Source organism: Falco cherrug, chromosome 5 (genome assembly GCF_023634085.1).
Source record: "Falco cherrug isolate bFalChe1 chromosome 5, bFalChe1.pri, whole genome shotgun sequence".
Classification (NCBI taxonomy): Eukaryota; Metazoa; Chordata; class Aves; order Falconiformes; family Falconidae; genus Falco; species Falco cherrug.
Genome location: NC_073701.1, coordinates 7,616,590 through 7,639,526, shown reverse-complemented (window position 1 = coordinate 7,639,526; position 22,937 = coordinate 7,616,590). Strand labels below are relative to the sequence as shown.

The 22,937-nt window shown below is 42.2% G+C and overlaps 1 protein-coding gene across 2 annotated transcripts; it reads left to right on the top strand.

Annotated features, from left to right (window-relative positions):
• The first annotated feature begins 8,508 nt into the window (after positions 1-8,508).
• On the top strand, positions 8,509-22,304 carry TBX19 (T-box transcription factor 19). Of its 2 annotated transcripts, none has more exons than XM_055712664.1 (8): positions 8,509-8,766; positions 14,456-14,720; positions 16,615-16,749; positions 17,559-17,620; positions 18,485-18,546; positions 19,254-19,439; positions 20,316-20,448; positions 21,246-22,304. In XM_055712664.1, exons 1-8 carry the CDS (start codon positions 8,570-8,572, stop codon positions 21,478-21,480), a joined length of 1,275 nt encoding a protein of 424 aa, XP_055568639.1. In that variant the 5' UTR covers positions 8,509-8,569; the 3' UTR covers positions 21,481-22,304. The 2 variants fall into 2 exon arrangements, with proteins under 2 accessions (XP_055568639.1, XP_027672796.2); XM_027816995.2 differs by having other exon boundaries at positions 19,251-19,439.
• Positions 22,305-22,937: the final 633 nt, after the last annotated feature.

Below are 22,937 nucleotides of genomic sequence, written 5' to 3'. Positions count from 1 at the left end.
CAGAAAATAAGGCATTAGCTTACAATACCCTGATTCAAGCAATGAAACAGATAAGCAAGGTAATGCACCTAATCATTACTACTTAAGGTTAGCAGTTGTGATTAAGAAAGGTACATCACCAATTGCCCTAACATGTTACCATCATCCAGGTCTGCAGTCAGTAGGGAGCCCCTGTTGCAGTGAGGATTTGGAGAGCCAGTCCCGTGCAGGACGTCCCCGCATAGGGGAGGTCTCCAAAGTCACTGTGAGAGGGTCCAGCTTTTACACTGTTGAATAAGCTTACGTAATTTCAAATGCAAAACCATCTGGCTTCACTCTTCTTCTCTCAGGTTCCCCCACAGCCTGGCCAGGGCTCAGGGAGGAACCGAGGGAGTTTCCTTCATCTGCTGGGTTTTAACCACCTGGTTCCAAACAAGGCCAAACAGCTGGTTCGTGGCCTCGACCACCTGCCTCTAAGCAAGGAAGGATGCACTGTATCTTCGTTAATGATTATATTTTCCCTAAGCTATGTCTTTCGCAAATGACCATGGGTATTTTGCTGGTGATCGGATACTAAGCATATATAATGTTCAGTTGGCAGGTTCATCTAGAGGTCAACTTTATCTCAGGGCCTGTTGCTCAGGCCTCAACTACTTCAGCGTTAAAATTAGGTATCGGGGCAATGATTTTAATGTTCTTGGGGAGGAGGGTTAAACTTTTAGAAAGCACATCTATCTAAGTTTGTGCCTAATACACATCCAAATGCTTACTGTGGTTTTAATGTCCATGGGCAGTGTAACAGGGCTGTTCAGAACACATTAAACTGCCTTCCGAGTGACAGGGCAAACCAAAGCAGTTGCATTTTTTGCGAGGGTGGTGGCTTGAGTTGTGTGCTGTGGGAGGCTGTATTCAGCTTTTAGGTACATTTTTTGGGGGGGGGTGAGATTGTTCTAAGCAAGCCCTGTCTCAAAGCTGACTAACCTGAAATCTGTCTTACAGAAAACTCCAAAGTTTTATTTGAAATAGAAGCAGCAACCTGTCTTCCTGTAATATAGAAACCTAGGGGGTTGTATTTTGTCTTTTTGAAAAGGTTAGTTTCCAAGGACTGTCAGGAGAGGTTGATCTATCTATTTCATATCAAGACAGCTGTGAATCTGAGTCCTAAAGGGCAATAAACCCTTTCCATACTTAATAGCTTAGAAAGAGCTGTTTTACTTGGCCTAGTTCAACCTCCTGCAAAACAACAAAGCTGTTGAATTTTGCCACATCATTCTTATGCTGAGGTCTTAATACCTGAATGATTAAAAAAAAAAAAAAAAAAAGTCTTCATCTGAAATCTCTAAAGTATGAATGATCAGATGCCTTCTAGGGAAAGTGTATTCTGTGGGTGACTTTGCTCCTTAGAAATCCTCTGGAAGGGGTTTATCAGTTGCATTACAGCATCTGGTCCTCGAATCCCATTTATAGATACTGGGGCAGAGTCATCCTCACCACATGCAAATTCAGTGACGAGACTCTTGGAAGGCTGCTGTACGCCTAATGTCTGCCCCTTTCTCTTCTCCTACAAGGTCTGATTTGCAAGAGGGGGTATTTGCAAGAGGAGGCACAAAGTTCAAATTTGGGGGTTGATATTTATTTCCTTCCCTTACTTGTACCTTTCCAACTGAGCTCAGTCTTGGTTGCGTTATCGGTGGGGGTACAGGCTTGTAACTGCCTGGCCATGAAAAGCTGGAGATGCCTAAAGGGAACAAAATCCTCTGTTTTCTCACTTTTCTGAAGAAAGCTTCTGATGAATTTGAGATGGAATGGTATGTGTAAGCTGCCAATCTTCGGGATTGATATTTTAAGTTAGCCTATTTGAAACCCTTTTAAGTTTTTCTTGGGTTCCCTTGTGGCATCTCTAAGAGAGGTTATTCCTGAGCAAATGTGCTTTAAAAATCTCTGTAGAAGCAAGTGTGGAGTAACACTGGTGCAGTGTAAAAATGGTACATTGAAAGTATTGGCTGGCCAACATGATTTCATTGCAGCTCTGAAGGGCTGTCACTTCCAAATATGTGGAGTGGAAACAAATTATTTTATCATGGGCATGTACTCCTGTGTTTTCTAGTTGTGTGTAATTTGATGAGCTATTTAACTCATCCTTCTTGAGAGAATCAAAAGCTTCAACTGAATTACACTTAAAACTTGTTAACTGTCATAGTTAACAAAAAGCTTTAACTTACACATCCAAGTCAAAAGTTCATGTTTGATTTCCCTAATATAAACACTGAACATATTCCTTTTATTCTGAGATATTGTAAATAGAAATCAAGAGTTTGTTTAGAAACCTTTAAGTTCTTTATTTTTATTATTTTCTGGTCTTAAAAATAGGGACAGTAATAGTTTCTTGCTCTAGGTGCTAATCCATGTCTGGGGACAGCACTGCAGATCTTCAAGTAGGAAAAACAAATTAGGGAAAAGTAAAATTACTGTTTAAAACTAACTTACGTTTATTGCCAGCCTGACTACATGTATTGGGTTTGCATGGCAAAGTTTTGGTAGTGAGCGCGCTACAGAGGTGGCTTCTGTGGGAAGCTGCTAGAAGCTTCCCCCATGTCCAACAGAGCCAATGCCAGCTGGCTGCAAGATGATCTTGCCACTGCCAAGGCTGAGCCCATCAGCGATGGTGGTAGCACCTCCGGGAATAGCGTATTTAAGAAGGGTGGGGAGGGGGAAAGCTGCACAACAGCAACTGCAGCATGAGAAAGAGTGAGAATATGCGAGAGGAACAGCTCTGCAGAGACCCAGGCCAGTGCAGAAGGAGGCAGGAGGAGCTCCAGGTGCTGGAGCAGATTTCCCAGCAGCCTGTGGAGAAGCCCATGGTGAGGCAGGTTGTGCCCCTGCAACCTATGGAGCCCATGGTGGAGCAGATTCCCACCTGCAGCCCATGGGGGACCCCATGCTGGAGCAGGGGGATGCCCAAAGGAGTCTGTGACCCATGGGAAGCCCATGCTGGAGCAGGCTCCTGGCAGGGTCTGTGGATCTGTGGAAAGAGGAGCCCACGATGGGGCAGAGTTTCTGGCAGGGGACCCACTCTGGAGCAGTCTGTTCCTGAAGGACTGCACCCTGTAGAAGGCACACATGCCGGAACACTTCATACTGCAGCATGGGAAAGACTCACGCTGGAAAAGTTTGTGGACTGTCTCCTGTGGGAGGGATGGACCCCACGCTGGAGCAGGGGCAGAGCGTGAGGAGCTCTCCCGCCGAGGAGGAAGGAGCAGCAGAGACAACGTGCGATGAACTGACCACAGGCCCCGTTCCCTGTCCCCCTGTGCCACTGGCAGGGAGGAGGTGGGGAAATTGGGAGTAAAGTTTAGCCTGGGAGGAAAGGAGGGTTAGAGGGAAGGTGTGTCTGTTTCTAAATTTGGTTTTATTTCTCATTACCCTGCTCTGATTTGATTGGTAATAAATTAAATTCATTTTCCCCAAGTCAAGTCTGTTTTGCCTGTGGCAGTAATTGGTGAGTGGCATCTCTCCTGTCCTTACCTTGACCCACGAGCCTTTCATTATATCCCTACCCACCTGAGGAGGAGAGTGACAGAGTGGCTTTGGTGGGCACATGGCATCCAGCCAGGGTCAACCCACTGTGCTACATAAGGATATTATTTTTTTTTTTCTACCTTCTTTTTTTAAAAAAGAAGAAAGTTGTTCTGGAAAGCTACCCATGCTTTCTGGGCTTCAGAATTAATCTCATTTATAACCTCAGTTATAACACCAGGCAGGGAGATACTACTTGAACAAGCTGCCTGCCTCACTGCTAAAAACATACCTGGTGGAAATTATTGAAACTGTCCCCTCACCCCCAACATTAATGAAAAGGCTAATCTTCTCTGTCTCTTCTAGCCTAGCAATCTCTTAAGGGGCTGGATCCATGATTAAAAACCAGAAGGAAAGCAGCTGTCTTTTTATCCTCTCTTAATTATTCTGTGGTAGTTGATAGGTGTTGATTTCCTGGGAGTGTCATGGTGATGGAGGTTACATTTCCCTGTGGTGTTGGGACTAAATGTTCAGAGGGGGGTTTGTTGTTTGAATGCTTCGGTGGGAGCTTTGGAGATGGAAAGAGTGAGTCTTGTTCTCTGTGATTTCATCTGGTCACAAAGGGCTGCCTTTTATTTGGAAGCATGCACCTAAAGGCCAAAAAACAGCTATCTAATGTCAAGGCAAGGGAGGCCTCTTTAATTACCTTCTTTCTTTTTCTGTTTGTGAGGGTTTTTTTTTCTTTTTCTTTCTGCTGTACCTCACCAGCTGGTGGCCAGGAGGGTTTTATGACAAGTTTAATTAGAAAGTTAAAAATAACACCTTGCTTTTTCCTGCTGTAACTTGGTGAATAAACTCCAGTAAGTGTTGCAGGATTGTTCTTTTGCTGCTCTCCCCAGTTCTCATTGCTTCATTTAAAAATACAAGTCACTAAATTCTTATTAGAAAATCCTGGGCATGATTACAAGTGTTGTACTCGCATTTTTAACTAGTAGAGCTTAGTTCTGACCGGCTATGAGACACAAGGTGTCTGATCCCTGCTTGGAAGTGCCCAGCTCTCCCAGCTGAGTTTCAGGGAAAGTTTGCAACGTTGCAGGTTTTGTATGAGCATCTTCTGCTCCCTCCGATGCCCCTATTGATTTGCTTGTTTAATTAAATGGAGACAAGTGCAAAAGGGGTTTCAGTCGTCCGTCCTTTGGCTCTGCTCTGTCCCACTTGCAGCGGCAATGACTGCCAGTCACCTTGCTGCTGTGTCACTCTGGAAGTGCAGCTACCTTTTCTTCAGATGTCAGGGTCAGGGAGACCTAACTTGCAGCCCAAGAAGTAACCCACCTGACATGTGAGAATGGGTGCTTCTTGGTGCCCTGGCAATACCTACGTGCAGTGACATTAATCTCTTGGTGCCTCAGTTTCAGCATCTGTAGACTTGGAAAAATTAATCTTGTAAGAAAGCGGGAGAGAGAAGGGAAGTTTGGGAAGTATTCGAAGTTGTTATTTAGGTGAGCAGAGGGACATAAGATTAGAGGATGTCTCTTACTTCTCCTAAACCACGCTAAATATTCAAAGTAAAGTTTTCCGCCCTTAATATGAAATGCCAACAATAAGCAGATAACTTTGACTATGAATTTGTTCAGTTTCTCTTCTGCAGCCCCCTCCCATGGCAGCTGTGTGAAGCAGAGACAATGTAGGATGTCAGGAAGCCTGACATATGGGTCTGGATGTGTATTTTAAAGTAAAATATCAGGCCAAAACACACTCAGCTGATCATTTGTTTGCACACATGCAAACTTTTTATTTTTTTGGCTAATTCTTCTCAGTTGGAAAGATATGTCACTGGTGAGCCATGCCTTCTGGATATGTTGCTACATACATCACAAATTGCTCTTAGTCTGAACTCTTACAGCTGAAACACCCTTCCCCACACTGAAAATAGCGATTGGGCTATTCCCACTAGCCAGCCACAGGTAACTACTCTCATTTTGAAAAAAGTTGTGGTTGCAGGCATGGTTGCAGCTATGGTAACATTCTTATAAAATTAGAATTCAAACTGTACGAAAGTCAGCTACTTTAAGAGACAAGATTTGTGGAGGTTTTTTTCCTCTGGGACACAAGACTTCCAAGCATCATGCAGATTGAGTGAGTGATAACTGTAAGCACCCAGGTGTAACTTACTTTTAGTGTCTAAGAGTGCATTTTATTATTGTGCAGGATGAAAATTTTAGTATGATACTGCAAAGCAAACGCCTTTGTGCTTCTCCCTTAGGGATGCCAGCTGTAAAAAAATCCAGCCTTATTGATGAAAAACTTGCTTCCTTGTCCTTTACTGGAATGGGCCCATTATCCGTCACTTCCATATATCCTTCCTTCTCCACAGCTCTGTCCCAGGAGTGCTTTGGGCAAGCAGTGCACTCAGGGAAGGACCTCCCTTTTGCTTTGTGGCTGCCTCCATTTCCAATCCATCTTTGCTGAGTATGTTTTTTACCTCCAGTGATCCACACTGCCTGCTGGTGAGACAGTGTTTCACTGCCATAACTTGAAACCCTTCCACCAACAAACTGTTGTTGCTTTTTTGCATGCTTTTGATTTCCTTTAAGCTCTAAGCATCTTGAGGAAGGCGGATGGGATGTGATTTTTCAGAGGCTGTGATCTGGTATCACTCCACTTAAAGCCCTGTGGGAGAAATGGGCAGTCAAGTACTTTGGAAAACCAGACTACTTTGCTTTTTATTTGTCTACAGAAAGAACTGTGTGTAACTACTGAAAAATTACTACTTTTATGAGTAGTATTATCTCTTTACTTGCCTCAACTTTGAATCTCCTGATTTCTGAGCAACTAATTCTAAAAAAACATGTGTGGAAATAAGGCTTCGACTAAATAAAAAAAAAAATCTCAAAATAACACGATTTATTTGTTTTAGAGCTGTCTGAAAAACTGAAGTTATTGAATTGAAATACATAGTACTTCTACCAGCTCTGATTTCTGTGTTTATCTGTATTTATAATAAAATGAAACTAAACTGCATTTGCTCTGCCATTTGATCACGTGCAAGGGAAAATTACAGTGGTAGTTTCTCTCTCTCCACTTTGAGCATTTGGAAAGGAGAACCCAAACAAAGATATTCTGTGTTACACAAACGTATTACCCGAGATGCAATTATTTTTCCGAATGCGTCATGGCACACTTTCAAGTACCTAAATATCCTATAGATTTTAAAGTACATTCTTCAGTTGTTCAATAGTGAAGATGGGCTGGATATTAACTAGAAGCTGCTATTTGACACTGTACATTCTAGTGTAACTCCAAAGGTGAGTTGACTGACAGAGTAATCTAGGTAACTTTGTTACGAGTTGGCAATTTAAAAAAAGGCATGGAAAGGCTGAAGAGAGGGACGATGTGTTAGTTTTACGTTTGAAAGCAGCATGACTGAGATTATCCAGATGTAAAAACAGCTCAAACCTATTTGGCTTGCACCTTCCAATCATGCTAAAATTGCTGGGAATTGAGGGCTGTCTCCTAAGGTCTCCTGTTCTGCAGAACATCACATTGCTGCACACCTGCAGCTGTGCAGTTTTGAGGACTTGCAGCCAGTATCCTCACTCCAGGTAGGGCTTGAGGGATTAGTAGGACTAGTTGCCAAATAAGGTGTACAACACAAGATCAACAAGCTCTGGCCCCTGCTGCTTAGGTAGGTGATATCTCCAAGGTTTTTTTAACTGCAAGATCTGTTGAGCCTTGTCAAATGATGGATTTAATTCAAATCCTGTTTCACAAAATTTGCACGATCCACCAAGTCATTTTATCTTTTAGAAAGAACTGGAACCACAGGAATTCAGCAGGGGGTATTGAACTGAACAAATGCAAAGTTCTCAATAAACAGTCAGAAAATATATTTCTCTGAAAACAACTCCCGAGAGTATGTTTTCATAATCAAGTCCCTGACTATGTCACGTGCAACAGACCAGAAATTTCAGAGACACTATTGAAACTAGATGCATCAGGAGAAATTAGGCACTCAAATGCCTTGTTATGTGCCAAAGTCCGGTGTTTATGGGTCACTGGTAGTCAAGTGGCCTCCACTTAACCCTTTAGCATGGAACTGAACCCAGGTCTCTCATATTCTTGGCTGGGTACCAAAATTGTTTGACTTCTCAGCAAAATGGTGGTTTCTTTTTGGAGGGTATGTGCGGTTGGATTAGGCTTGTCAAAGAAGGTTACAGCCTGAGGCAAGAGGGAACACCTGTTTTAGAGATGCTGAGAGAGCTTTTCTACGACATGGACCTTGAGCAGGTCAGCAACACCAGGCCTCGGGCGGTTGGGTTCACACTGAGCCCCAGGAGCGTGGGGTCTGTCCCTGGAAATGCAGCCAGAGGGGAGTTCAGCCGCTTGTAAGATGCAGCAGGGGTTTTGGGAATGACAGTGGGACCAAGGGATGGACACAGTCAGCATCAACGGTGGAGTGTAGGGATGCTACCTTCTCCTTGTGCATTGAAACGTCAGTGCAGAAGGGTCTCGTACTATTATATTTTGATTTAGGAACACAGAGGAATGAAATTAATGTGTTTATTCAACATGCCTGGTGAAAATATTTTAAGGCTACCTCCTCTGTGTAACTATCTTGACTGTTACCAGCTCCTTCAGTTAGAGTCCGCATCAGTGTGAATGCAATTTCCATGCATTGTTTCAGTCTGGAAATGAAACAATTTTCATTAATGGAAACCTGGTTCTCAAGCAGAACAATTAGACCCACTTCAGGTTGAAAAAAGATAAAAGCATGCTAATTTGGATGGAGGACTCTTCTTTCAAGGCAGCCAATTGAGTCATCAGCCTGCCACCCACCTGACTGTCTGACAGGTAATTAGGAGATAGTCCTCTTTTTGTGTGGAGTGTGTGCGTAAACCTCCACATGCTGGTGTCACTGCCCATTGGGACTTCCAGAGGAAAGAGCCAGTCAGTGGCAAAAGAGTGAGGAGAGCACATTTGTCAGATGGTGCCCAATGAATTGACTTGCTTTTTGATTTAGCTCATTATTTTTTTCTTTTAACAGCTACCTGAAGTTTCTGGCAGTAAAGTCATCATGGCAGACCTGGGCTGCAAAAAAACCAGCGACTGCACCGTCTCCAGGCTACTTAGCGTAGTGGAGAGCGAACTCCGAGCTGGGAGAGACAAAGGCGACCCCACTGAGAAACAGCTCCAGGTTGTCTTAGAGGATGCGACGCTCTGGCAGAGATTCAGGGAAGTCACTAATGAGATGATCGTGACCAAGAACGGCAGGTGAGTGATCTGCTCAGCTCTGTGGGCTAAGTGTAGATGACAGCCAGGGGGGTTAGGTGTATAATAATAAACTGTGTGTGCAGACTCGAAAGAACTGCAATGAGCACTGAACAGTTTTATCCCTGCAGCTTCACAGTCCTCTAAACCCAGCATATGTATGGGTGTCCCTGCTCCTTTTTGGTCACTGCTAAACCATTCCTGCCACCCTTTATTCTGCCTGTGAAAGATGCCTGAGAAATATATTAACTGTCTTAAGGTTGCACAAAAAGGGAACTTTTGCAAGGGAATAGATGCTACTTCTCAAAATCTTTTTAATAACTTCTTGTACTAATAAACACCAGCCTTTATTGCAAGTCCTGTAGACCTCAAATTACTGTACAGAAGCAGATCAGTGTTGTTATCTGCAGCTGCAGTTCCTGTCTCTCTGGCCTTGGATATTAACAGCTTGTACAAGCAGTCTGTACTAGAATGGGGTACAATAAAACTGTGCCCTACATGGCATGTATGTGCAGCCTGGATTGCATGGTCCCTATTGCTCCATAGCTGTTGCTGGTGACCTTAGAAACAAGCATGGAATATTGGTTAACACACAGTTTTAGAAAGACAAAACACTGTGATGTAAATGGGTCACATCATATCATACTATCTGGGGAACACAGAAAGGCTCCGGAAAAGAGTGCAAAACCTGGTGAGAAGATACTAAGTCTGAATCAGACACTGGCTTGAAGGAAGCTCTCCACAGGGGTTCTGCTCTGAACTGGGCTGACAGCAGAGTCTAGACCATAACAGACAGGCAGCTACCAGAATAAGGTTCACTGGTACAGTTGTACTAAGGTTTTTATTTAATGCACCCTCGCCAGCCCTCTGCCATCACCCCCCAGCATGCACACGTTTCTTCCACAAGACCTCTCAGCAGATCCACGACCTCTTAGCAGATCTGCACAGGAGAGAGGAATTAAGAGATGGAAAGAAAGATTTGCTCATGTGGTGTGACTTGTATTAATTTTGCAGACTTTGGTTTAGCAGAATTTGTGGACAATATAACTGTTGACCATAGCTTGACAAGGGACACAGGTGAAAGCAGTTAAAACGAAAAAATCTCGCCTGTTGGCTCAGCAAGGTTATTCTGTTGAGAGAACAGCTACTTTTCCAAAATATCAGTCCTCGGTGTAACACTACCTATTGCCATTCTGATTCCTCCTAATAACTTATAGGGATAGAAATCACCTGCTGAGGTTCTCTTTACACTGAGAAGGTTTTTTTGCTTCATTTAAATTGCTTTAAAAACTGCTGTTAGGCTACAGCGAACTTGTGAGTGGACCTTCACTTAGTGTACAGTAGCTTAGACTGACTCCTTGGCAGTATCAGTGACGAAAATGAGGTAATATACATTTGCCTCAAATTAATTAAATTGGTACAAAGAATCACACCTTACCAACAAGGTTTTTTCAGTTTCTTTCCTCTCAGCTAATGTAAATCACGACTGTGGACTGTGTGGTGATACTAGTTCTCTCTAAAATGTCTAGGTGAGTGCATAGATAAAATCTTTTTATAATGATGATAAGGGAATCTTTTCTTATTTGAATATGCCTGGTTAGTTTTCATTTCATTGTGTAAGCTGCCTTATTCTTCTTTATTTGAACTTTTACTGTCCTTATCAGCTCGATCCTATTTTTCCTAAAGCCAGCAACAGATCTGGTAATGTCAGTGGGGGCAGGAATAGATTCTTTATGAACAAAATCACACAGCAATCTCAAAATAAAAAATTATAGGAAGTATGTCACACTTTTACCTGCATAAATCATTTTTAACAAAGTTACTGGAGCATCAGGGACTATGAAAAAGGATCTCTTGTATTTCTTTGTATTTCCATAACAAACACACCAGCGCACCAAAAAAAAAAAGGAAATGCACACAGTGGCCTGCAGCAAAGCTCTCTGAACAACTCCATGCTGTTCAAGAGGAGGCAAACTTGAGACAGTTTCCTATGAGTGCTAGGGCTTTTTCAGGTTCAAGATTCTTCAGTGATTGTCTCCAGAGGGATTCTCAACAGAAAAAATATTGATCTAATTCTGCTCCTGCTTAAATCAGTAGAACTAACGCAGTCATTCTTGCTGAAGGGTATACGAACACTTTTGAAAACTGTGTTCTACGATTAACAAGAAGAGCCAGTCTGAACTTCTGTGTGTGAAAACTGAGACAGTTTGCGCGGACACGTTGTTAGCAAAAATCAGAAATTAAACTGAAACCTGATACAGGAGCATCGCAGAGAATTAAAGGCTGATTGATTAGTGATCCTCAAGTGTCAAATGCTAGTGTGCACAATTCTATCTGCTGTGATTGAGTCATCTCTAATCGGTACCGAGGGTCCCAAAATACCATAATTAGATGAACCAACTTCAGTGTTAAAACATAGGTATATCTCCATTTCTGTATCATACTTCATTATAATAATCACCTGCCACAGCAATATGCCTAGGTACACAGGGAAGACAGATGTACTCTGAACAGGATAGACATTAGTGAAATTAAACCACATACTATATCACAAAATACATCTGAATGGGTGCAGCTGATATGGTGGGAATCAGTCTCATATTTTACACAGATTTATTGTATTCACTTGGCACTTCAATATTAAACACCCTGTTTTCTGACTGAGCAGGTTTTCTCTTTTAATGTTTACACCATATTAGCTATGCAGTATCTTTAGACTTTGCAATCCACATTATTGCCTGGAGGCAGGAATGGGCCACTGTTCCCCTCCACATATGGGGAGAATCCACAGTGGATCAATGCAGGCAAATGTGAGTTGGGGGAGAGAAGTGCTTTCCAGGCTTAAATGCTAAAGCAACTTTACTGGTTACTATGCATTCAAGTTTGATATCAAACATCTTCCCACTGTTTCTTCCCACTCCCACTGGAGTAATTGTAGCAGATCTGCTCTAAATAAATTGAAGAGGCTGAAGTGCTCAGCTATTGCAGTAATGGAAGACATGCGTGTACCAACCTGATCATTGAAACAAACATTCTGACTGAAACAAATTCGGAGAAATCATAATTTACCATTCTAAAAGACAGACAAATGTGATTTTATCGGTAAAGCTGCTTAATCAGCAGAACAGGTGAGGTGGTAAGTTTTCTGTCATTAGAATCTGTACAGTCAAGACATGCTGGTCCAAGTGAAGCAGCGATTAACTGTGTGTGAAGCAGGTTAACACAGGGAAGTGTTATAATCTCTGCGATACGGGAAGTCAGAATTGATGATGACTCTATTACATGCTGGTGTTTGTCTATAGATCTTACAGAGATAAACTCAAGCCTCGCGCAGAGAGGCAGAGAAGCCTGCATTCTGGGCAGAGGAATTAACAATCTGTATGTAACACAAATAGTTCTGAGAAATCTAGTGAAATTAGATTTTCACACGGATTAATTTTCCCTTTCAACTAAATATTAAAATGTGTTACCTCAAAGACTGACAGTAGAAGGGGAGGAATGCATCCACACTTTTTATCACATCCCAGTTTGGTAGCTGGTACATCCTGGTCAGAAAGACACATTAAATGCAGCATATAAATCTTGGGCTAAGCTTCTATTTAGTCAGAATAATGTTGCACTGGCCCTACATCACCAAGTATTTATATTAGATGAAAAATCTCAAATTTCTCAAATCGTGTCTTTTCTGGTCAGCACTAGGCATTGAGTGTATACAGCGAGAACTATATAAAGGTGTCCAGAAAGGTAGGTGGTGAGTAGGATGTCACAGGAGGTTGTTAGCAATCTGCAGTTGGGTATATGGCTGCAAGGGCAGAGACTTTTGATGTCCCGTGAGAGAGCCTGGAGTTTCAGTTCCCTTCTTGTGTATTTTGGATGTCTTGCACTGCTACCTAACTAAGCCTGGCGAGCTACCTTACCTTAGCCATGGACCTCAGGCAATTGCTGTGCTTGCTTGTTATCACCAGTCTCTCTGTACCCATAGAGGAAAGGAGCTAGAAGATTTGTCGACCTGTGCATAAAAATGTGGCACAGCAAAATGGCAGTTGCCAGGAGAGGTCAATATGAGGTGTCTGGGGCAGGGAGGCTTCTCATTCATACAAGAATGTAGGAGGTGATACATAACAGCTATAATAATCCTCCACAGTAATGACGTGCATTCCTTGACAAGCTAAGAAACTTAATGAATAGGATACCTTTGTTGGGAGATGCCTCTGTTCTGCTGACAATTTTTTTCCCAGTTCCTGAAGCTGTTGGAGCCCTACTAACTCTGTCGCTGCAGACTTTCAGGCACTGAGATGCCAATTCAAAGCTGTGCTATGGATCTCAAGTACAGGGACAGGCAAAAAATTGCAGAAAGTCTAGCTGTGAGGTGCTGCAAATGTGCTTTACAAAAAAAAAAAATAATTAGAAAATGGGGATTGATAAAAGGTGGCATCGGACCTTTAAGCACAAAAGGAGTGTTTTCCCAAAACTAAACAAAGGTAGGATTTCAGTTTTAAATGCACAAGATGGTAGGAAGGCTGGATGGCAGATGTTTAGAGCTTAGTAAAAGAAAACACTGCATGTAAGGTGGAACTAAGAGCAGAACTTGATCAAGATGATGAGGTCAGGGAATATGGAAGGATGGAACCAAATTACTGGAGGAAGAACTGCCAAGTGCAAGGTCTCATGGCAAGGATTTTAACCAGACTTCTCAAACTGGAGAGTTATGTAGTGGTAGTGGGACAGTACATGAATACTTGCACTTAAGAAAGGGAGAAAACACATTTCAGCTAACTATGGACTTTTTAATATATTTGTGTAATAAGAATTCAGGATATTTTGAGGAAAGAGTAAATATGTGGAAGACAATGGAAAATGAGATAAAAGGGCATTTTATTAAATTTAAGTCATGCCGGACTAACCTGACACAACCCTGATAAAGAAGTATTTTTAGACAAGGAAAATGTAGCAAATTTATTATTTAGAATAACACTACCTGGAATCCATTACTCAAGTAGGAGATGGGGATTAACACAAGAACCACAAGAAATGACAGAGGGAGGTAACTGATTTTGCTCACAAAATTATAGAATATGACTATCCCTCCAGAGGAAGGGAGAAAAACCTTTTGTATTGAGTAGTGTGGTCAATAAATCTAACTGGAGTCTGATGAGTACCTGACTGGGATTATGTCCTGATTGCTGGAGATTACAGGATGATTTCAGAGCACACACCCAGAGTCAGACAGAGTAGGACAGAGTATGGGAGCGTGTGCTGGGGGAACCTAAGCACCAAAGAAGTGCATTTTATAATAGGATTCTGCAGTTAATGCAGTAAATCTGTGCTTCAGCTCCACCTTCTCAGCATTTTGAGCTATTCAATCCTGTTCATGCCTTCTTGTCCCACACCTAAGGATGTATTTATTATGTCCAGATCCCAGGGACTCTGCTGACGCTATACACTCATTACGTTCACAACTCTGCATGACCAAGACCTTAGTGCCCTACTTTAGAGACAACACTTTTTTTCCAAATGATTGAAATAAAATAAATATAAAATGAAAGACTGACCTTTAAGAGACTTACTCATCTAGATAGAGGGAAGGAGGATGTTTTTTTACATTGACCTAATCTGCGAGCATCTGGTCACAAACATACTGAGTTTTAAAAGCATTTTCCAGTGGTGTCCCCCTTTTTTGTTTCCTGGCCAGGCGGATGTTTCCCGTTTTGAAGATCAGCGTGTCAGGCTTGGACCCAAATGCCATGTATTCCTTCCTGTTGGACTTCGCCCCAACTGATGGCCACCGCTGGAAGTATGTCAATGGGGAATGGGTGCCGGCTGGCAAACCAGAGCCACCGAACCACAGCTGCGTGTACATCCATCCAGACTCTCCCAACTTTGGGGCCCACTGGATGAAAGCTGCCATTTCCTTCAGCAAAGTCAAACTTACCAACAAGCTCAATGGGAATGGGCAGGTATGGCCTGATGTTTCCCCATACACCTCTTGGCTTCAATTGCAAGCACCTACCAATCAAGAAATATCAAGGGTGCATTTGTGTAATTATAGAGGCCCTTACAGGCCTCTTCACCCACAGATGCCAATTATTCTCTGTAGGCCAAATGTAAACAGGAATAAACAGGTCTTAATTGGCGCTTTCAGATTTTAATGGACTTCTTGATGTTAAGAGAGACAGAGTGCTGTGGTTTACTTAATCATCAGGGGGCTTTTCAGAGTTGGTCTTGTGTGCTGGGGATTTTTACATAGGACTTCAGAGAAGGGGGAAAAAATGGTCACGGGTATTAGGTTTTTGTTGTGTTCCCCCATGTTGTTTGGTGTAAGTGGAATGTTGGCAGGAGTCAGATAGCAGAATAAAAGGCTGTTCCTAAATGAAATAATTACTATGTCTGCTTCTGCATCATGATAATTATCAATATTCTATTGAATCAGCTTTGGCCTTTGGAAAGAAACCACATGTACCAGAAATAAGTGACTTTCTCTTTGAACCCCTTAAAAATGCAAACAGGAAAATTAGTTTTGTTTCATATTTTATTTTTGATGATGCATCTAAAGGTAAAATGTTACACAAGACCTTTTGTTTGCTTGTTTGTTCTGTACAAAACTCCTACATTGGATGATACTTGTCAGCCCGGAATCAATTCCTTTCATGTAAATATTATATGTTCTCTATCTGTTATTTCCATTAGGTTTGTGAGGTACCTCCATAAGCCTAGTACCCTAATTAGGTAGAAAATTATCTCAGTTTTTACAGACTGGAGAACAGAAAGATGACCTGACTTTTCCTAAGTCACACATGGAATCAGCACACAAGATTTATTGTGAAGCACAGAACAGGATCTGCATTTGCAAATTCTTGTCCTGCATCCAGGGCCTCAGAAAAGTCAAAGGCCTCAGAAAAGTACGCATAGGTGCAAAAAAGCTACAGGAAACAAACTTGGAGAGTCACAGAGACCCTGGGCAAAAAACAAGGAAACACAATATGTATATATGGTGGAGAAGAAAAAAGTAGAAAGCTTGAGAGGAAAAGCCATATGAGAAACAGATCCCAAACAAAAGTCACTAAATAAAACTCACTAAATAACAAATGATTGCGGTTCCCCTTGTTTTGAAATCTTGATGACAACAGTGTTAAGGCAAACCATGTCCCCAGTCTGCTTCCATTTGCCCCTCTGTGGTGTTATGAGAAAATAATAGCTGACTAGCAGTGCTTTATGCTAATGGATGCATTCTTTCTTACATATATATATATATGTGTATGTATGTATGCACACAGTACTTTCTAAAGTACAGGTTGAGTTTTTTAAGTATCTTTCTTGCAGTAGAGACAATTAAGCAATGCAATAGACTTCCTGAGGAAGGTGTATTGTGGAATCAATGCCAATCACAGCTTTTAATGCCAGATTAGAGACATCTACCAAGGATTGTTTAGATACAGTTTGTCTCATCTAGAAAGATGAGTGGGTCACTGCCTCAGCTCCCTCCTAGCCCTGATTTCTGTGATGGTGATTCCAAGTCTTTCAGATAGCAGACACAGGACAGGGATTGCCCCTTAACTGTTTCAACAGCCTCTACTGCAGTGGAAGCCCGACAATTTGAAGGACATAGCTGCTAACACAAATACTCACTAATGCTCTTGTATCAAAAGCTTTACATTCAAGTCCAGTGAAGTCTCATTCTGTTCAGCTTTGTAGTTCATCAGAAGTGAGGAAGGCACCTGCCCTTCTGCTCTCAGTAATCACTGACTGAGGAGGTTTAGCAGTGACATCTGGTCTATTACAGAGCCAGCGTGAAAGAGCAGCTGTGGGATACCAGAGTGGCACTGGGGTCTGTCTCTGTTTTGTTTTCTGCAGATAATGTTGAACTCCCTGCATAAATATGAGCCCCAGGTACACATAGTTCGCGTAGGAGGCCCCCACCGGATGGTGATGAACTGCTCGTTCCCTGAGACGCAGTTCATAGCTGTGACTGCGTATCAAAACGAAGAGGTAGGCGGATGCCACACTGTGCTCTCGATTGCCATTGATGAGATATATTAAAAGCTTATTAAATACAAGATCACCATGGACAGACTGATCCTTTTCTTGTTTCCCCACCAGTCCCATGGAGTGTAATGTTCCATCCAATCTAATACTCTGTTTTCTCTCTGCAGTAGAACATTCTCTAATCTAGTGTCTGGCTGCAGTACTAAGCCAGGTTTAGCTTAATATCCTGCCATGGCTATTCCAGACTGGTCCATCTGTCCTGGCATCCCAATCCCTCACTGGAAGAAAACTAGAGTCAAGTCCAGGATCTCTCTCCGACAATGACTGATAGTTAAAATGATAACTCTATTTCTCCCCTCTCCTTACAATACATACAACTGTAGAAGAGCACAACATTCCATGGGAAAATTTCTCCCCAACCCCGAAACTGTAATTGAGGGATGCTTTGGATTGTGACAGTTGTTAACTCATGTGCCACATCCCTTAGCTAGTGTTGCTGCAGGTTTGATTCATACTTGGTAGGAACTCAGTGTTTAAACTCTCTTGAAAGGGTCCACCATCCCACAGGATTTGCCAGACCGGACCATGCCATCAGGTTGCCCTGACTGGTGTTCTGCCTGTGGCACTGATCAGTACACAGCACTCTGCAACGACCAAAACTCCCCTAACCAGCCCTGGAGTACATCATGTGTGGGGATATATTTTGTTAGGCTAACAAAGGCAGTTCCACTTGGATTACTCTGGAAGATGTTTTGTCAAGTTTCTATTCCAAATTGCCTTCACTAACATGCCTTGTTTTCTGTAAACTCAAGATAACAGCTCTCAAAATCAAGTATAATCCCTTTGCCAAAGCCTTCCTGGATGCGAAAGAGAGGTAAGTTCATCTTTTTTGCTCCAGTAGCATTTTGCTGCTGATACTGTTAAAACTGTGGCAACACAATGTGAAAGATTGATTATATAACTTAATCTTGTTTCTGCTGTCTTAAATCCAGAGTCGCTCCACTGATATTAGCAGGGAAACTTTCTATATAACTATTACAATAGGGTCTGAAGTAGGTGACTATCCTCTTGGGGATCCTAGGACTTAGCACTGTTTACACAGGAAGCCTGAAATGAGATTCTGTGAACTTCCCCAGCAATGTTATACACCACATATGTTCACTACATTGTACTTGCACTGCAATGAATCCCATGATTTGATAGCTCAGGAAGAATAAAAATTAACTGCAGATGTCAAAAAGCATAGCTAACGTGAAATTGCACTGTAACTGTAACTATGCTGCTATTATTAAATCCATGTGGTATTAAAAGTAACCTGTAGGTGCTAACTGTATAAGGTGTTAGAGATGCTTCCATTGGAAATGAATTGTGGTTTATCTTCCAAAGTTTTACTGGCTGAACTGGAGGCAAAGCCCTACCTTGGTCTGGGGGAAAGTCCAGACTGAGGCTGTTCATGCAAGCAGGCACAGTGCCCACAGGTAGATTTAGAATTCCAGGTTCAGCCCCTAAATTTGGCAGAAATTTAGGAACATTTTTGGGTATGCCATGAAACATAGCTCCTGCTTCCCTTATGGAAAACTGAAGAAAAGTCTACTGCTGCCTAGCAAGTGGTTAAAGAAGATGGATTTCCCTCCTTTCTAACTAATTTTTCCACTTTTTTTAGTGAATAGTTCTATTTCTGACTTTCTTTTGCAATTTCTTAATTGGAAGTTCTACCACTAGGTATTTTACTTTTCAGAAACCATCCCAAGGATGCTCCAGAAACAGTCTCTGAAGGTCAACACGTAACATATTCTCACTGTAAGGTTTTTATTCATGTCAGCTGGACATTTTGTATGATATGACAGGTGTTGGGAACCTGGGACTAGCTTAAATGGATCATAAGAGTCATTCACTGAGTCCTGAGCTGTGTTCATAGAAGGGGACCCTTTAAAAAAGCAAAAGAAGATTGAAGAAACCTCACAGTAGGAAATAATACAAGACTCTGCAGAGGGATCACTTTCTTTATGATCCAGGTTTTCAATATTAAAAGGAATCTAAAATCAAGATGATATATAACATTTTCAGGGCTTTCTCCTGCCCGCCCCCCCCCCCCCCTTTTTTTTATTTGTATCTGTGAATAATTTTGTCCCTATAAAATTATTTGTCATTACTGAACATGTGAAAAAAATAATGGGGTGAGCAGAGGTTGTGTTTGTTGCAATGATAGAAATTTTTTCTTTTATTTGTTCTTTGATGTTTTTTTACATCATTTGTAACTCTGATGTAACTTTCTGTTAGTTGTTTTCAGGTCCAGTTTTTAGGGTTGGTGGCTTTAGGTTTTTGGGGGGTTGGTATGTTGTTTTGGGGGTTTTTTTTGATTGTTCAGCTGTTCTATAAACCAGTATCTTGGAATCTGCTTGGTGTTTCTGAGGCACAGCTGATTCTGCAGGAAGGCTGGTTATTTTATTGTATTGCAGTGTTTTAGTGCAATAATAGCTTTTTTTCCCTCGGTTCCCTCAAAGTAGGTGGCTGGTTGATTTCCAACCCAGATACAATGTGTGCGTCAGGAAGCTCTAATTATCAGTACACTGGACCTTTGCCTCTGCCAGCTCCACACACTCCCCACAGCTGTGAGCGATACTCAGCACGGCGAGGGCATCGGGCTGCTCCGTACCCACCTTCCTACATGCAGAGAAATCATTCACCTACAGGTACCACTGTAATGCTGCTTTGCTTCCAGGGACCAGACACTCTCTACCTGCCTGACCCTTGCTTTAGGTTAGCACAAGCAACTAAAACGAGCAAGAGCTGAGGCTAGGAAATAGCATGACAAGTCCAGGTAACAACCTGCACTCAACCCTGACAAACAGAGTATGTTTAAGGCAGCAAAACAATAAGTACAAAGAGCTGGGTGCACTGTAACTGTTAATTATAAATGAGATTGAATGATCTTGCTAAAAGTACAGCTCCTAATTATACAAAAAGAGCATTGCAAGCCTTCTTTCAATGTCACGCCATGAAGCAGTTGTGCTCTCAAGTTGAAGCAGCCCTTAGGAACATGGTAGGAGGTGACTTGAGATGAGGGCATTTTGGTACTGCCAGAATGTCTTTTGAGTCCCTTTCACTCTCTAGATCTGGGTGACAAGTTCCAGAATTTGATTCTACTTTGATCCGAGAAAATCAGCCAGAAACAAGAGTAAGGATAAAAAAATGAGCTTACTAACTACAATCTAGCAAGGTATCCTGTTTAACGGAAATATTTAAGCTCAAGTTATAAGGAAATCTGTACCAAAGCATTGCCAGTGACACGGCAATTGTCATTAATGAAAAGACTGTTAGTCAGACTTGCAAAAACGCATATCCTATATCTATTATGCTGTACCTTCTCATATATCACACCTGGGATTAAAATGCCACCTTGCTCTTGATAAACATGTGAATTTTGTCCTTTTACCTATGGTTAGGAAGCTTGTGATCAGATTGCTTTCTCAGGCCTACCCATGTTCTGTTGCCTTAAGACAATGCCCCTGTGATAGACACTGAAGATTTGTTGCCTTTTTTTTCCTCCCCCCACCCCCACCTCCAAGTTAATTTGCTGGAGAGCTCCAGCAATAATCTTCAGGTATTCTCAGGACATGACAGCTGGACTTTGCCATCTCCTCCACATGCTAATTTGCTCTCAGTGCCACACACAAAGGGAGCTGCCAGCCCTGGACCCAGGTAAGGTTATGGGAAAACTGCTGGAATTAGGAGCAGCGAGACTTGTAGGACTGCCCTGGTGATTCGCACTTTGTTCCAAGCTTTTATTGGTAGCCAGGATTTGAAACATTCTGAATGCCCAACACAAGATTCCTGGATAGATCTTTCCAACAAGCTAATTATCTCCCGCTCTGAAATCAATGGGAGCTTCGTATTTCCCCAGCACTGCTGAAAACCAGGATCTTGGAACAGCCACAGAGAACTCTAGTATCTACAATCTGTGACCATTTTAAAGCCAAATTATTTTTCTCTATCTATTCCTCAGTATTCTCCTGCATGAAATGAGGATCCTATTCCCATGCAGGGATGTAACAATCTAATTCATGTTTTACGATTAAAATATTGCTAATAGGGTAGTAAACAGTTCTAGGAATGCTGGATTTTAGACCTAGAGAGTCAATTATCAAAGTATTTACCCTTCTTTTCCTAAAATAAACGCACACATTTCTTCTCTAATTTAGGTGCCAGGAAAAGCAGATGCAATTCTTTAAAATACGTATGCATGCACAAAAAAGATCTTTAAATCTTGAATCCTCACATGTATTTGTACATTTGTCTCCATGCGTCTTTCCAAGGTCACTGGGTCTGATGGTTGCTGGTGGTTTTTCACTTAAGATCTGCAAGGCTGATCTAGTTCAGTAACTCGATTCAGATAGCTGCCTTTTAGCAGATAATGCACCTGACTTTAGTGTGCTAAGTCTTGTGCAGGGGAAAATGCTTTGAAATAAGTCATTCAATGTGTACTGCTTTTTTTCCAGCCACTACCCTTGCCTGTGGACAGTGAGCAACAGTGCTGTCAATGTTGCCAACCCAGGAAGCGAGGTGAACAGCAGCCCTTCAAGTGTATTTTTAAGGGGTAATGTCCCCTTTTCCACTGCACAATCCGTCCAAATCCCTCTGCAGGGAATGGTGTCTGGCAGCATGGAAACACAAGGGGAAACCACTCTAGCCAGACTAGCCGACTCCGCGTGGACATCCTCACATTCCTTTTAACGGACGGGCAGCTTACAAGGGAAGCTCAGCCAAACAAGACTGACACAAATGGCAAACAATCCCCTAGAATTGCAGCTCAGAGCAGGGATGTGTATGCAGAAAACCACCTTCATCAAACATCACTTTCCATAATGTACCTCTTGTGTGCCAGTGAAGCCAAAATGCATAATGCAAAGGCAGGAAACGTTATGGGAACCAGCTTATTTCTGTAACTTTTGTGCGCCATTCAGGAAGTCGTCCAGAAAGAATCTTTGTAGTTAGTTTTGCTTCTATACCACATAGAAAACGGTCAGACCCATGAGACTGAGTGAAGCAGACATGGCAGCTGGATATCCACTTATCATTTTAAAAGTCCTTTCTGTAGCTAGCGGCCAAGTCCAGGGGAAACTGTAGACAAGTTCGCAACTGGTAATTTGAAGGGACAACGCTGATTTAAAGACTTTCTGAATCTGTCACATGAAGGTTTTCACAATACCTGAAACTAAACCCTTCAGGGGATGAAATGAGTCTGACACCCTAATGCCACCTGCATACAGTATTGTCCGTCCCCTTCCCTCTTCCAGCTCCCGTTTGCTGTCTGTATGCTGTAGGGATAATGGACATACTCAAGCTGAGAAAGTGGCTGCATTGTAGCAGCAGGGTGAAGGGCATCTCCTTTAGCATTTATAGTCTGATGTGATGGTCTTTGAAATGAAAAGTTCCAATGTATTCTATATGTGCTATTTTTGAAATGGTGGAGGGAAAAGAATTATAGAAAAAAGATTCAGCTTGCATTTCCACTTTGCTTCAGGTATAGAATATAAATAAAATACAAATAAATGGTGTATTATCTCCTCAGTGCCCTTCCAAGGTGTAAACACACATACCGTCTTTTTCACCTAACAGCCTCTGTGCAATTTAAAGCAGCTTTGCCAGAAGCAAGTTGACAGGACAGACATTTTCTATTCCTTGAACAGCAACTGTCTGTATGCTCTTGGGCATGATATTTCATGTCTTTGTGCCTGTTTCCCCTTTTGTCTGTTTCAGCTTCCTTTTTCAGGCTACAGCTTTTCCTATCCTGTGTGAATGTATGCCAGATGCTGTCATCTAGCACAGTGGACATCTGATCCTGTCTGGGATTTCTAAGCACTAGTGTGATGCAGATAATAACGGTTGTCCCCCAATCTTCCTTGTCCTCTCATGTACCTCCTCAGGCAAGCTCTACCAGCTTCTCAGGGAAGAGTGCTGCCATTTGATCTCTTGGAGGGGTAAAGAAAAAATTGCAAGTTAATGCATGTAGATATATGTCTCTGTATAATGAAATGCCCAGCAGCAATTCAGTTCCTATTACATTCATTAGCATTGCTAGGGGCTGGATAGATAGCCCTGGAAGAGGAAATCCTTGGCATAGGTATAGACGAGGATTCTCCAAAGCTCTTGCAAGCTGGTGTCTCTACAGAGGTGTTTCTGCTTCTGCT